General features: G+C 50.4%; 1 protein-coding gene across 3 annotated transcripts in view; it reads right to left on the reverse strand.

The window, feature by feature from the left end:
- Positions 1 to 79: 79 nt before the first annotated feature.
- KDM4A (lysine demethylase 4A) overlaps positions 80 to 16,160 on the reverse strand; it is a 42,501-nt gene continuing 26,420 nt past the window's right edge. For 2 of the 3 annotated variants that reach the window (XM_029228969.1, XM_029228971.1), the window contains 10 exons: positions 14,006 to 14,187; positions 12,258 to 12,462; positions 11,710 to 11,786; positions 10,966 to 11,021; positions 9,175 to 9,283; positions 8,649 to 8,834; positions 5,715 to 5,885; positions 2,179 to 2,298; positions 1,552 to 1,644; positions 80 to 1,417 (listed from right to left, as the gene is read on the reverse strand). In XM_029228969.1, coding sequence (XP_029084802.1) covers positions 1,277 to 1,417; positions 1,552 to 1,644; positions 2,179 to 2,298; positions 5,715 to 5,885; positions 8,649 to 8,834; positions 9,175 to 9,283; positions 10,966 to 11,021; positions 11,710 to 11,786; positions 12,258 to 12,462; positions 14,006 to 14,187 — 1,340 coding nt within the window. In that variant the 3' untranslated portion in view covers positions 80 to 1,276. The remainder of the gene's footprint in view (positions 1,418 to 1,551; positions 1,645 to 2,178; positions 2,299 to 5,714; positions 5,886 to 8,648; positions 8,835 to 9,174; positions 9,284 to 10,965; positions 11,022 to 11,709; positions 11,787 to 12,257; positions 12,463 to 14,005; positions 14,188 to 16,160) is intronic. The other variant, XM_029228970.1, reaches the window with a different exon arrangement.

Consider the following 16,160-nt stretch of genomic DNA (forward strand, 5'->3'; position numbering starts at 1 on the left):
TCCAGAGCCTATGACTCTAGATACACTCCCGGCCTGACCCTGGGCCACTCAGGCTCCTTGGGGCAGACACAGCCAATCCTCTGCTCAACACGTTTTATTGCTAAGGACAAGGTGATGCACCGGTTTTCAAAATAATTTGGTTTATAGCGTTCATACGTAACAAAAAAAGGGGAAGTATTATAAATCTGATTCTTGTATACATACGGTATAAGTGTGAATCCCTCCAACCCTGGGCCCAGGCAAACAAATTCATAAGGAGCAAAAACCTGTTTAACCCCTTCAGTGTTGCCCTCCAGTCCCACCCCGCTCCCAAATCAGCTCCCTCCCACCCCCAGACCAGGGGGCATATCTAAACCCACCCCCTGGCCTCCAGCGGCCCCAGTTCATCTTAACCCTCCCAGCCCCTGCATGATTGCAATTTTCTGTTGACAGACTCATCCGCCAGGCTCTGCCTGCTTCCATCATTAGATCCCCCTTCAGAGTATTCCCCACCCACACCCTTTAATACTGTCCACAGGGGCTCTGTGCCTAGAGTGATATGGGCACACACCCAGGTTACCCCTATCTTCTCCTTCAAGAGAAGGCAAAGAGGTGGCGTTAACTCCTTAGCATCTCATCACTGCAGCTTTGCCAGCACTCTCTTGAGGCAGTTCCAGAGACAAACGGATGCCACAGCCATCTCCAGCCAACCCCCAGGGGCCCTTACTCAGTTCAGCTGAGGGCAGAATTTCACATTTTTGTTGCCCTGGATAGGCAAGGAAGAAAGTAAAGGCCAGGGGCTGGCAGAAGCTGGTCCAGACCAAACATACATACGCACACACGTGCGCGCACACACGCACGCACACACACACACACCACACACACACACACACACACATAAATACAAAAAGGGGGAGAGGGCAAGCACCAGCACCTCTGCCTAGTTGGTGCAGGTGATCATTAGGAAGCTAAGTCCAAGGCCAGGAACAGGGCAACCAGCCCAGCCAGCACATCGACCCCATTACAGACTGGGGCCCATGCAGCCACAGCGTTCCAGTGCTCAGCCCATCAGCTGGGAGATCAGCGGCTGCTGCCACATGTCCAAGTACGGCTTATTGTTTCATTACAGTGGAATGCGATGAGGGTGGGGTGAGAAGATGATGGGGTCGGTTATTTCATTCCTTTTCATCTTACAGTTCACTTTTAGAGACTTCAGAGTTCCAAGTGTCTGCTGTGCTGTGGAACCCCAGAGTGCTTTCGCCTTGGCAGCTGGGACTCTCCTGGCCGCTGGAAGCACCTACTCCATGATGGCCCGGTATAGTGCAGGCTCAATGTAATCTTCCCGGTATCTTGAGTTGATAACTCGTTGCCGTTTCTTTTCCTGCTTAACCTCTTTCTCCGTGAAAATCTCATTGAAGCGCATGTCTGAGGCTACTGACTACAGAGGAATAGGCAAGCCAAATGAGCACTTTATGGCCAACCACCCCGAAGAAAAAAACAAAGGGACACATCCTTGCTTTGTTCCCTCCCTCCCAGATGGGAACCAAGGGCACACAGAAAGTACACACTCACCAGTCTAGACTTGACTCTCTTGGGAAGCTCTTCATCCAGCGTGTACACGTCATCTCTCTTAACCACAAGCTGTGAGCCATCCTCAAACTCCACCTACCAAGGAAACAAAGGCCTTTAGCTAAGATATCCCTGACTCTCTCCCTGGTCCATCACGCACAGTGGCAATTTCCTGCAGTCACAGGAAGGGTTTAGAACACTGAAGTAAGGCCTGCCATGTTTGAAGCCATACCTGGCAGACTGGACACAGGGCAGCCCCTAGCTCTGAAAAGGGTTGTCACTGATCCCTTGGCTCAGCGGTCCCCAAGCCCCGGGCCGCAGACTGGTGCCAGTCCACGGCCTGTTAGGAACCGGGCCGCACAGCAGGAGGTGAGCGGTGGGCGAGCGAGCAAAGCTTCATCCGTCGCTCCCCACCGCTCCCCACTGCTCCCCACCGCTCGCGTTACCGCGTGAACCACGCCCACCCCCGTCCATGGAAAACTGTCTTCCACGAAACCGGTGTCCCTGGTGCCAAAAAGGTTGGGGACCACTGCCTTAGCTCTCCCAAGAGCAAAGACTTCCTCTTGCTCAAGAGGAAACACTGAATTAATCAGGCCCCCTCCCCCATCCCCAACAAAAGCCTTTGGTTACCTGGTACATCTGGATGGGGTGAGAGGCCACAAACTTGGCTCCATAGACTTGGCCGTCTGTCCATCTCACTTGGACTACTTCCCCTTCAGCAGGAGGACCCAACTGGAGACAGTCCTGACTCTGAGGGAACATTAAGGAAGAAGGGTGAAAGGAAGGTCCACCTGAGAGATGTGCTAAGTCCAAGTCCACCCCATTATCTCTGCTGGCTGCTGCTGCTTCTAAGTGACAGAAAAAAGCAGCCATAATAAACTTAATAAATGTAAAGGACATGTGCCATGATCAAGAGTCCTTCTCATGTTCCTTCGACTGTCTCTCTAAGGGACAGGGGGACAGGGCTCTGCCAGGAAGAAATACTCAAACTTTACTCAACTATTTAAGAAAAGGGTTCTTAGGACCTCCCTGGTGGCACAGTGGTCAAGAATCCGCCTGCCAATGCAGGGGACACAGGTTCAAGCCCTGGTCCGGGAAGATCCCACATGCCGTGGAGCAACTAAGCCCGTGCGCCACAGCTACTGAGCCTGCGCTCTAGAGCCCGCGAGCCACAACTACTGAGCTTGCATGCCACAACTACTGAAGCCCACGCGCCTAGAGTCCGTGCTCCGCAACAAGAGAAGCCACCGCAATGAGAAGCCTGGCACCACAACGAAGAGTAGCCCCCGCTCGCCGCAACTAGAGAAAGCCCGCGTGCAGCAACGAAGACCCAAAACAGCCAAAAATAAATAAATAAATAAAAACAAAGTTTTTTAAAAAAGGAAAGAAAAGGGTTCTTAACCTTTTTTTTGAAGGAAAGGTAATAAAAGACCACCTACCATGGGACCTGGCAAAAAACTTTAGGACTTTTACTCCCTGCAGACAGGGGAACCCTAAGGATGGGTGGAGTCCTTGCTGCATTCCCAGCAGAGGGCTTGGTATATAGTGGGAGGTCAGTGTATGAACATGGTCATGGCAGCTGAATAAAAGGTCTGATGGGTAGACCTGGGAGAAGGTCCTTGCGGACATGGCCCAAAAAAGTACACGTTGGAGCGGAAGCAGGGCAGAGAGTCTAAAATGCTGTGATATTCCAACTGCTCTTACCAATTCCACTACATGACAAGAGTTAGGAAGGTTCTACACGCCAATTCACTTACTGAATAGAAATGGCTCTATACTGTATTGCCAACTCATTATTGACAGGTACTCAGTAACTATATCGTGTATGAATTCAACAACTAAGTAGAAAGTACTGCCCCCAAAAGAATCTGAAGTGGAAGTATTAATTAGCCAAATACGTGATCTGTGATAAATCCCTTAAGTTCTCAGATATTAAGTTTTACTACAATAGCAGTTCTCCAAGTATGGTCTGCAGACCTTAGCGGGGGTTCCTGAGCGGGGGTTAGTGAGAGCACGATGGTTTTCACAATAATATTAAAACATTAGCCTCTTTCGCTGCGCAGACGTTTCCAGCGATGGTGTAACACCTAACACGGGTGCAACTGCTGGTGCTTCAGCACAAATTGACGCAATGGCCCTAAGCTCTACTACTTGTTACTGCGTTCTTAACCACTGTGTACTCATGATTTAGGAGCAAACGGAAAAAACCTGGTTTCATATAACAACGTCCCTTGATGAAGCAGAAAAAATTTTTGTGTGAAACCTCAGTCTTTGAGTACATGCGTTAAGTACTCAAAAGACACTTCTGCTACACGCTGAAGCATGATGGTTGTCTTGAGGAAAAGCATGCTGTAACTGTTTGAGTTGTAAGAAGTAACTGCTTTTTTCATGAGACACCAGCTTTATTTGAAAAACATGACTGACAGACAAACCGTGGTTATTCAGACTTGGGTAATGGCAGACATCTTCTTGAAAATGAATGAAGTGAGCCTGTCACTTCGAGGAAAACGGACTGACAGTATACTGCCAATGATAAAACCTAAGCTTTCAAGCACAAATTACAATTTCAGAGAAGTTGTGTCCATGAGCTTGAAGCTCCCTAAAATTTAAAGATTTTTCTGAGCTTAGTGCTACAAATGAAAATGATTTTTTTGGAATTGTCTAATAAAATTTAACAACATCTGGAAGATCTACATAGCCCATTGCACCAATATGGATGATGGTACAAAATCACGCATGAGTGAAAGAGCCATTCTCAGTGTATGACAGACCAAAGAATGTTAATGTAAGAGGGTATGCTCACCAAGCTGCCTTCAGAGTCTACACTGCAGCTAACTTTTAAGAAACTACCACTCGTTGAGGTCTGGTGTAGTATCAAAGTAGAATAACCACAGTCATCTGAAAGGCTACTTAAATTTTACTCCTCACTTTTTCAATCGCATATCTGTGTGAGACCGAGCTTTCTTCACATACTTTAACCAAAACAATATATTGCAACGAACTGAAGATGTGATGTAAAAAAGGTTTGCACAATTGTAGAAGAGTGGCACTCTTCTAATATTTTTTGTTTTACTTAAAATAATTTTTCGTTTTAAAAAATGGATTATTTCAAATCAATTCACCTCAGTTTTCATTTCTAATGAGCAAATATTGATAGACATAACCCACAAAAATACAAGCTCTTTTGGGGTCCTCAGTAACTTCTAGAAGAGTCCTGAGATCAGTGTTCTCTAAGTTAGAGATACCACCTACTTCTCAGAGTTCGTATGAGAAGTGACCGAGATACCCGAGTAAAGTACTTAGCCTAGTGTCTGGCAAACTGGAAGAGCTTAATAAAGCATAGCTAGTCTACTGCCACAAACACTACTGATAGCATCTTCACTACATGGAAGTCTGCCTCACAACTAATGAATGTACTTTTAGCAACTAAGTTGCTAACGTGGTAGAGATGTGGGAAATACCTGTTGTTTAAGGAAGAAGTGGCTTCATTCCACTAGGCTGGTGCTCGGTCTAACATGAAAGGTGGGGGTGGGGGTAGTGGGTGGGATGAGGACGGACGGACGGACGAACGATGGACAGGGGAAACCTGAACTGAGTGCTGAGTCCAGAGCCAGGAAACCTAGGATTGAGTCCAGGCAGGGCCCCCAGTGTCTCAGGTATTGATAACACAAGCAGGCCAGGGATATCTCCAAGCAGTTTCTATTCAGCCCCCAAAGGCATCAACTGTAAAGAACCAAAAGCAAATCCCATAAATCTACTAAGAGGGCATATGGCAGAAAAGAGGTAATTGGCTACTTCTCCCAAAATCACACAGCTACTAAGCAATGACGCTGGTACTGGCACACTGGTCTGATCCCAAAGCCTGGGCTCTTCTTCCACTGCACCAGAACTCCTTCAAAGGTAGTTTAGACTAAAATACAAGTATGTTTCAAAGAACTGCAAAAAACGCCAGTTCCTACAAGCTTCTAGAGGAAGCAGGGTACCCTAGCGGCACACGATATTCTTTGTACAGAAAGACCAGTACAAACACTTCTTTCTGTTTGGGGGCCGAATGATGGGACCATGGGCCTGGACAGAAAAGGCAGGCAGGCCCACAGCCAGTCTGCCAGTCAGACCAAGAAACTCCCCCACCCCAAAATGCCCATGAAGCTCCTTGCAGACATTACCACTATGTCCTCGGGATAGAGATTGTCGCTGAAGGAGCCGTCGTCAAAGTTGACTTCATAGAAGGTCTCCGTGGTGAGCCTTACCACCTCACACTGGTAGAAGCGCCCATTCTTGTGCTTGCTAATGACCTTCTGGCCCGCAGTGATGCTCTGCAAGGCCCCCTTGGCACGCTGGAAGAAACAGAGGCTTGGGTTATGCCCACATTGAGCTGACAGGCCTAGCAAACGGGGACCAAGATCAGGGGCCTCTTCTTTACCAGGGAAAGATAAGCGTGAGACAGGAAAAGTAAAAAGGAGCAGGAGATGGGAGCTGAAACAGGCCTTTCCAGATGTCCACACCCCAGCCAGGACACGGAAGAACCTAGTGTCACATTTTCCCCATAAATATAGCTCCTCCCTCATTCCCAGTCCACAGCTGGTCCTTTACCATCCTGTCTCACCACAAACTCCCAAAACAGACTCTTGTGACTTCCCTACTGTTTCGAGGAGCTGACCAAACAGCACCTACTAATTCACATAGTTTAGACATACATCAAAGTGGACGCTCAACAGGTGATCTGAGGCCCAGGGTCCCCACACAATGCTCCACACAGATCTTAGCACCAGCTCTACCCTCAGGGCCAGGGCACAAAGACTAAGGTTCCCTGGATGTCCTCAGCTGCATACTATACACAGCTCCACAGCTCTGCCATCTCTGGGGCCCTCACATCACCCTTCTTCTCATTCTGAACTTGTCCTTGATGCAAATGAAATCACAGAGCATCTGGTGGTCTTGTGTCCAACCGCCCCTCCCCAAGCTGCCCAAGCTCTGTGCTCCAGCCATGCTGGACTCCTTTCTGTCCTCTGAGCACGCGTGCCAAGAGTGTTCCCACCTCAGGGTCTTTGTGCCTCTGTTCCCTCTACCTGAAAGGCTCTTCCTCAGTTATCTGCACATTGGCTCCCTCACATCCAAGTGTCCACTTATGGACAACCTTACTACCTCTCCTCCTCCATTCCCGCATCCAGCTTTACTCTTATGCCGGCACTTCTCCCCGTTCGATACGTTGTACATTTACTTGTTTCTACGTGTCTTTCAACTACACTAAATGCAGCAGGAGGGCAGGCACTGTTGTCTTGTTCACCAGCATGTTCCGAGCACCTAAAACTGTGCCTGACATGTAGCAGATGCCCAGTAAGTATGTGAAGAATGAATCAGTGGAAGAAATACTCAACAGTACCCCGATTCCTCACAGCACCAGCCATCTACATCTGCCAATGTGAGGGCATGGGGGGCTAATGACCATCACCAAATCACTACCCTGTTCCAACACAAAGCTCCTATCTCCTTCCCACAGCCAGGACTCAACGGTACCTCAAGCTTTTATTCCTCATTCCCGTATCGACTATTCTTCCCTCTTCCTAGGCTCCTAACCCACCTCCGCCCACCTCCTGTGCTCAGTAGAACATCTTTAATGAAAAAGGGGAATCCAGTCAGCCAACGAGGCCCCTTCCATGGTGGAGGACAGCTTGTCCTCTGGGCTGGTGCTCTACTGTGTCCTTCCTTTTATGATTGTTTTCACCACACTGTTGACAAGCCTTCATCGGCGTCTCCTCCATTGGACTGTAATTCACTGATGGCACTCTGGCTTCTGACCTGACTACCCATGGAACCCCCGGTTTGGGGTGCACAGTGACCACGCCACCAGCCCTGTCTTCCCGACAGCACGTGGCCCTCCTCAGCCTCTGCTGGCTGCGGGGCTCTCCTCTCCACGTCTCTCTGCTTCTCAGCTGCTTTCGCTGCTTCCTGCTCCACCATCTGCTCCTTATACTAGGAATCTCCAGAGTCCAGTTTCTAACGGGAATTAGGTTTAATTATGCTGTTAAAGGCTGATAATATCCAAATCTTAATCCAGCTAATCTAGCTGCCTCCTGGTACCTCAATCAGAATGTTCCAGCGACCTCAAAGTCTACAGGTCTTTCCCTCATTTTTATCTCCCCCACTTTCCTCTGCAAAACAGCCCTGCCCCATCTCAGTTCCTGATCGCAGTTAATACCGTATTAGCATCCCTTCCACCTTTAAGGGAGTGGCCTGAGTCATCTTGAATTCACACTCCCTCATCCCTTCCTCTTTCTTCCTCCGCTCCCCATGGCAGCCAACAAACCCCGTCAGTTCTACCCACTGTAGGATCCCAGCGCTGGCTGTGACCCTAAAGCTCTCCCTCTGTGTTCCCGTTTCAGACCTCACTTCTTGCCTAGGCTAACTGGTCTCCCGGCCTCAAATTCTTATTCCTTCAATCTTTTCTGCAAACCACCACCAGAGTAACTGTTAAAAAAACATATAGCTCAAAATCATAATATTGGAAAAGTTCCCCTTACCTAGTGGAAGAGACATCAAACCCCTAAGTGTGGCAGCCCAGGGCCTTAATCCTCTGGCACTGCCTGCCTTTCCAGTACCATCCCCTGCCACGTTCCCAGAGCCAGTCTCACACGTTCCTTCTTCTGAGACTCGCTCATTCTGTTTCTGAAGACTTGACTGCACTCCTGCTCACAATTCCTTCTTATTGTTTAAGACCCATTTAAGCTTCACCGTTCAGAGAAGTGCAAAAATCACTACTGTATGGGGGTTAATGGTTAACTCTTCTTCCCATCAGTTCACAACACTTACAGAGCTTCTGCGATGTCCCTGACACTGTGTTAAGTATAGGGACACCCAGATTAACAAGACATGGACCCTCAAGGAGTTTATCCAGGAGGAGAGGCAAACAAGGAATCAACCACAAGCAGTTGGTTCCACTGGATTAGGAAGCACAAAGCAGGAGGCAGAGGATGCACAGGGGCCATCTCCTAACCCCACACTCATTAGCAGTCTCCAAGAAGCACAGCGCTTGAGGAGATACTTGCTGACACAATAAATGGAGAGCCTGCAGAGAAAATGATCCCGGAAACCCTCCTCACCTCCAAATTAGGGATCTTGTGCCGAAAGCAGGTAATAAAGACAACAAAAGGCCAGTCATCTGGCTGCATCATCACTCCTGCAGCCTGAGCACAGCTCACGTGGAAGGCAGTTGGGCAACGGCCATGAGAACACTGCACACAGCAGCCAGCAGTTCTTTTCCTCCGTTTCTTACAGAAGACACATTTCTACAACACAGGAGAAGCAGGCCAATGATTCTGGGAACTAGGATGGCCTCCTCTACTGTACCCGCACCCAAATGCACAGTCCTATGAGCAAGAGCCCACCCCCTTCCCAAAACACGAGGGTACACGCACCCTCTGTTAATCTCGTGTCCAGTCACAGGCATCCTCACTAAGTAGTTTTAACCAGAGGGGGAGAATCGTAAACCATGAACGAAACTGAGGGGTAAAGGATGGCCACTGGGCCAACCAGGCGATGCCCTCCTAAACGTTATGTTCCCCTCTATCCAGAGACTCGGAAACAGGGAAGGGATGTAGGGTCACAAGCCCATCTCTTTCTGCTTACCAGTTTGAAGCGGGGCAGGGGAATTTTGCTCACATCCACTGGACTTCTTTCTGCAATGTTGACAAATCTCGCTTCCAGAATCGCCACCGCACACGAGACATGGACCCACCTGTCAAAAGGCAAAGGCCACCTCAGTCCCCCTGCAGCTCCAAGGCCCTGTGGCCTTCTCTTCTAACATGGGCCTGTCTATAGCGTTTCCTCCCTTACCCAGCGTGACCACTGGACTTCCCAGCAAGTTCCTGGGACCCAGTGAGGTTAAGACCAGAAGCGTCTCCACGCTGAGGAAGCGGAAGAAGGTCCCCACCACAACGTCCCGGGTCAACGCAGGGTCACACTTCTGACACACTCACTCACCGCCTGTTGCAACAGGAACAGAGCCACAGCTAATTGCGTGTGGCAGGTTCCAGGGAGTGAGAATAAATTAGAGAGCCCCATACACACCTCTTTTACCAGAGGACCTGGGCACTTCCTCAGAATATCTCCAGCTGCGCCCCAATGTACCGGTAATCCCAGCCCTCCCCATCCAGGCCTTTGGCCAGACCTCTCCCGGGGCCGAAGTGACCTCTCCCTTCCTCCACCTCAGACTCACTCGCTAAGGTCTGGCCCTAGCCCCACTTACTCTGAGAGGTCTGTTCAACGGACACCCTTAGAGAATTACTTTTTTTTTTTTTCTTAGAGAATTATTAAAGTAAGTTCTGACCATTTGGGGAAACTGACACGCACCAAGATGAGATTAACTAAGACGGTGAAAACTCTCAGGATCAAGCCACGTGAAAACCTACAACAGACAGCGTTGGGGCTGCGTGGAAGCCACCTGCAGTGTGTGAGTGGGAACAGATTTGTTTTGCATGGCCCTGGAGGGCAGACCAAGGATCATGAGGTAAAGGTGGGAGGTGCAAGCAGAGCCCTTTCCATTGCAAAAAAGGAAGAACTTTAACAGCACTATCTTGCAATTCTGAGGAACACAGTGACCTCAAGTCACCGCAGCAAGTGCCTTTAGAGGAGTGGAAGCAGCAAGCAGAGCAGCCATCTATCTGGAACAGCATGAAGGGGATTCCTGTGAGGCAGGATGCCGGGCGGTATGTGTGCTTCAAGTTCCTACAGGATTTTAGCTGGAAGCAGGGTCTTCACTGCTGGTTCCCCATCGACCTGGGAGTACTCTCCCCTAAGCAGCCGGTCTTCGGGGCGAAAACCTCATTCACCTTACATTTATTTCTACCTCTGAACCACTGAGCCATGCATGACCAAGCACAAAAATTCAGCTCAGTGAAAGCGAGCTGCCAGACGGCCAAGAAGCCCAGCTCTGGGCTGAGTACCCAGAACCCTCTGTAGAATCGACTGAGTAGTGGGTAGTCATGGCTGGGCCCTCCTCAACGTCCCACTGTCCTTCTTAAGGACAGCTGCCCTCATTCCCAACAGCCAGGGAGTCCGCCTGCAGGAAGGGCTCACTAGCTCACAGCCGTGGCCACCTCTGTACCAGCCCCAGCTGTAACAAAGTAACTGTCCTCACTTCCTCCACGAAGCCCCCACATCACCTTCACAGGGTCTTCGTACCCTCGTGAGTCCATCTTAGCTCTTCCAAAAGGAGGATGTTACTTACAAGGCTGCCTCAGAGGGGAAGCTCGGGTTGGAAAGTTCTGGGACTGCTCGGCTTCCCATCCTTAAAATTAGTCTTGGAGATGCTATTTCGGCCCCAAACAGTGTGCTTCCCAAGTCCTCGTCAGTCATACCGATGACGGCCACCGCCCTGGCGGCGTGCCTGCACTCGGTTTCAGAGCCCAGAGAACTCACCTGTCGTCATTGGCTCTCTGCAGGGCTCCTCCTCGTAATGAGCACAAGCAGCAGTCCTGCCAAGAAGACGGGGAGGAAGAGTGGTCACCACCGAGTCATTAACATCCCATCTGCTCTCCCCGCCACTTCCTGCGGGCCATGGTAGCGTCCACGTGAGAAAGCAGCCCACAGCATGCGGGGCCTCGCCTGCACAGACCTTGTAACCAGGACTCCCCTGCAGGAAGACAGGGAGGCCACTCGGGGCTGAAGCGCGCCAATTATTCTCCTGACTTAACATAACCGTCTTCGCTGGTACTGTTAACGACAACTGTAAGCAAAGTCATGGGTGATGCCCTGCTCAAGCTGGGGCATTACAGGGCTCTGACTGCCTCCTGTGTGGGTACTGCCAGGTTCCAGAGAGAGGGGAGGAGTAAAGGGAAAGCTACCAAGTGAACCATCTGAGTCCATTTTGATGCTCCAACCAGATGGCTCAATTCTTTACAGGAGGTTATGGTCCATCCACAGGAAAACCTCTACTTGGTCCTGACACGATGAAGCAAACACAGCTTCCAGACTCCATCGTGCCCTGCCACAGGTGGGCAGCAAACACTCTCATTGTCGTGGGGATTTACTCCGACAATGCTCACCGACATCACTGTGTACCAGGCACTGCACAGATCCCTGGGACATAGAGTCCGCGTGAAACAGTCCGATCGTGAGCGAACTTGTCTCACAGGGAGACAGCAACAGCATGGAAGCACTCACCTCTTCCAGGGCATTGGCCGAACACCGAGAACACATCCAGTCTTCAGAAGCCTTTGCAGGGGGCACCCCGTAGCAACCTAACAGGGACACCGAGGTGAGCAAATTAAACCCAGAGGCCAGAGTCAGAAGGTAGACCTGCAACTCTTTTCCAGACACTACTTCCCAAAGCTACAACCAAATCTTACAGAAACCCCTGAATTCTAGCATCAAGGCCCCCACGGGTCAGCCATACAGTAAGGCCCACAGTCTCAAAAAGTCAGAAACTAGATTCACTGCTACCAACACCTAGCGAGCAGCAGAGATTAATCCCCTCCTGGTATCTACAATCAAGGGGACAGCCCAGGGTAGACAGTACAAGCACGGAGCCCAGAGTCACAGGAAACTCAGACTCAATCAGCACTAAACTCCAAGAACAGACACATAAGCAACCTGCACTGGGGAGCTGGGGAGGTCACTGGGAGGTCGCAGGGAGGCCAAGAGGCGGCAGGACTTCCAGTCAGACGCCCCCGTCCCTGGGACTGGACACAGAGAAGAAGTGAGGCACTCACTGGCATGGACCCGGACGCTGCACTTCTTGCAGGACACTAGGATGCTGGTGCCGTCCTCCTCTAGGTAAGGGGTGGACAGGTTGATGTCTGTGCTACACCCAGTCGAGGTGAAGCACATTTCTGGAATCAGTGGCTTGGTCCTCTGCTTCTGGGGCGCTAAATCTGGAGCACTGCCGCAGTTCTGACTAAGGCTTCCAAACTCCACCTAAGGAGGGAGCAAGTGCACACCTCAGTGAACAGCCCCATGTCCTCAGCTCTCCGCCTGCCCCGTCAGCAGAAAGCTGCTCTCTTCCTGACAGGGCACCCGCTAGGCTCCCAGGTGCACAGCCATTATCCCAGAGCCGCTAACTGAAGTTACCTCCAATGACTCCAATTCGATTTCTCACAGCAGCATCAAACAAAGGCCCCCGGGGACAAGTGAGAAAAGGAAGCGAGGTAAGAGGCAACTGGGATTTCAATCTTCCCAAACCAAGTGGTAATAAAATGCACTGAGAGGCCGGTGAGGCTGCTCTTGGCGGCTCCCCTCTGCGATGCACGGCATGGGGGCCCCACCCAGGGAGAGGACGCAGAGCAGGTGCTTCCGTGGGCCGGCACTGATTTCCTCTCGGGGCCCATGTCAGCAGTCACCTGAGCTGCAGCACTGTCACATGGCTGGAGCCCCGAGAGCCACTCCTGGCTTGGGGCCCCCTTGGGAAGAACATTATGTCCATGTACTTCCCTTGGCAAACAGCCTGACTGCAAGAATCTGCCGCTTCTGCCGCTGGATGGCACCATCACCCCCTTTCCAAGGACGGGGCCCAGAAACATGTCACCCCCCAAGCCTATGCCATTCATGAAACTCTGAGCCCCTCTCAGCAGATCTACTGGCAGTACAGCCTGGCCATCTGCCTGCTTCCCTCACAGGCAAGGGCACATTGAGATATTTTGGGTTTGCTTTTGGTCAATGGAAAGAAGGAACGAGTTACTAACTCAAAAGTACTCTGGTCTGAAGTTTCACTCTTTGGCAAACATGAACCTGGGGCCCTGCCAGGCTCAGTGGCAGCCATGCTACTCTAACCACCATCAGGGGACTGGTTCTCTACATGCCGCCCTGTGTAGGTCCCAGCTGAGACTGACCTGGTCATCTGGCACATGTGATTTGTGGGTGCCTTCCTGGCCTCCTAGAGCTGGACCCAAAGAGACCCGTGATGGTGGAGCCATCAAATGCCCCAGGAGTGGGAGGGGCACGGCTAAGCTCAGCCAGGGTGCTTTCCCATCCCCCTCCTTCCTGCAGGCCCTCTGCTCCTACACCTCCCAAATTCCCTTCCACTACTGCCAACATCTGAGGTGGCAATGGGAAAGGAAAGAAGAGACAACACTGGAGGAACTGGCTCTTCACCTGACATTCAGAATGATTTAAAGAAATCCCCTGCTCTCCAGACTGACTGGCAAGGTCAACAAACCACCTGGAAGGAATCATCACTGACTAGAATAACAACAGAGCAGATTCCTCAGCAAACAGTGTGAGTGCCAAGGGCAGCAGGGAATCCCCCAGAGCCTAAGCCACACCCTCAGCTCTTCCCCAAAGCATTCTCAAGGGAACACCCGCATTGCTGCATGGCTATCTGCCTGGTGAAGCCTTTCCAACACGTGGATGGGGCAGAAGACACTAGGAAAACATGCCTTTCCCAAGCTGTGTCCCCACCATTAAACCTAGCTTTCCTCCGAGCGCTGGTCCCGGGTAAACAGAGGGGACGTGGTGGGCTTACCTGATGGTAAGTCTGAAAGATCATGCAGACGGCGCAATGAGGGGCCTGCTGGGCCATGGCCTCGTTGAATTCCTTTTCGGCCTCAAAGTTTGGAGGTCGGTTCTGCCACAGCTGGCTCAGGGGCTTGGCCCAGGCCTCCGTCTCCTCAGCCTCCTCCTCCGGGGTCCCCTGTTCTGATATATCTAGAGGAAGAAGCAGGGGCGTGAGTCAGTCAGCACCAGCCCTGCACAACTATGGCTCTGCCCGGAAAACCAACGAGCTCAGCCCAGGATTCTGGTCCCAGGTTTGGACTAACCCAAGATCCTATGGGTGACAAAGGCAAAGGGCAGAGGCGATCTGCAAAAGACTCCTTCAGTACTTGGATGATGCTGTGGGGAGCCCTGCAATCCACAGCTACAGCCCCTCCAATGACCTTCTCACTCCTTCCCAGACAGGCGTACTTTCCAAGAGACCCTGGAGTCCTACGCTGAGTAGCCCAAGGAAAGCTCTGGAACATAACTACGGAAGATACCCATTTATGTGTTTACTCCTTGCAACCCAAGCTCACTGCAAATAAAGTTATCTCCTCCGCCTTCAGTCCTGTTTAATCCAAAGGGATCTGGCAGCTGCATGTGACCTCGGTGAAGGGCACCATAGCATATTTAGGCCGATGCAGACAATTAAAATCAACCCCCGTAAGCCCCGTCAATCAGGCCTAGCCAGGAGCCGTGGTGCCAAAATCCAAGCACAGATATTTTCTGCATCCTGGCCAGAACAAGAGTGATCGAGACAGGAGGGAAGAAACAGAAACGGACTGCTCACAATCACAACAGAAAACCTACCACACTGACATCTGCTCCGCTTATAAAACCAAAAGTGGCCAAGAATCGTCCTACGTGTGAATACTGAACGAACGATGAAAATGTTCACTATGTTAAATAAGAACTGTAGGAATCAAAATTTTACAGTTTACATAGATAAAACTTCATTGAGCTATACAGTTAAGGCATATGTACTGCACTGAGTATGTTATGCCTCAACTGAGAAAAAATGTTTTCAGTGGAGAGAGGGGTATGTGAGACTAAAAGAGACTAAAGAAACTTTCAAATGCAGTGTGTGACCCTAGTTTGGTTCATACTGGTTTAAAGGGAAAAAGCTATAAAAACACATTTTTAGAATGAGCAGGGAAAGATGAATATGGACTGAGAATCAGGACATTATGAAGTTACTGCTTACTTTCCAAGGTGCTATGACAGTGAATTTTACATAGGAGACAATCCTCCTTAGGAGATGCCTATCGGTGCACTTTCAGTGAAGTGACTTGACGCCTACAGCTGACTTTCAAACAACACAGCAAATATGCATGTACTTGTTCGTACATAAGCAACGCATAGGGAGAGACAAGTGATTATGGCAAAATGGCAACAGCTGTTGAATACTGGAAGCGACACAGTATTCTTACTGTTTCAACTTTTCCACGTTTGAAATTTTTTAATCATAAAAAGTTTGAGGGAGGTATATTATGATCTCACGTTATTATACAAAGACATACGTGGACATAATTTAACATCTGACGAGGACAGTCAGGAAGATTAACACATTAAAGTGTTCACAGTAGTCATCTCTGTGGGGTAATCTTGCTGTCCTCTTTGTAACTTTTTCCGCCTCCCCAGTTTTCCACAGTCTACATTGCTTTAGCGCACTGGGGAGAAATCAAGAAGCTAGGCTGCTGCGACCCAGAGGACCTGAGACCCCCACAGGGGCTGGAGGAAGACCCCAGAGGGCTTCTAAGACTCTGCATGGAAGTCTGCCTGCTTCTGGCTACAAGGTCTGAAGAGGCTTTCCCACCAAGCTTATCATGATCTTTCTACCAAGGAAAACAGTAGCGATGGGCATCGACATCAGATCAGAAAGGGAACGTGAGGTTTGTGGAGCAGAGGAAGGGCTGATGAGACTCTGGGCTTTCCATGGGCGCAGGCAAGGACAGGACAGGGTAGGAGGAGGCTGGGCATCAGGCAGCAGTAAAAAGGGGCCTGGTCACTGGCGGATCTTACGGGGTCTGTGGGCCCCGCGAAGCACAGGAGGCCACACTGCGCTGATGGCGACCACTCCCTGAGCTCCAGTTCTCCTCCGCATCCCTGCCTACTCCCCTCTGTCTCCTTCACAGGCTCCTCTT

This window comes from Monodon monoceros, unplaced genomic scaffold (genome assembly GCF_005190385.1).
Source record: "Monodon monoceros isolate NGI ecotype Baffin Bay Population unplaced genomic scaffold, NGI_Narwhal_1 Super_Scaffold_18, whole genome shotgun sequence".
In the NCBI taxonomy this organism is placed as follows: domain Eukaryota; kingdom Metazoa; phylum Chordata; class Mammalia; order Artiodactyla; family Monodontidae; genus Monodon; species Monodon monoceros.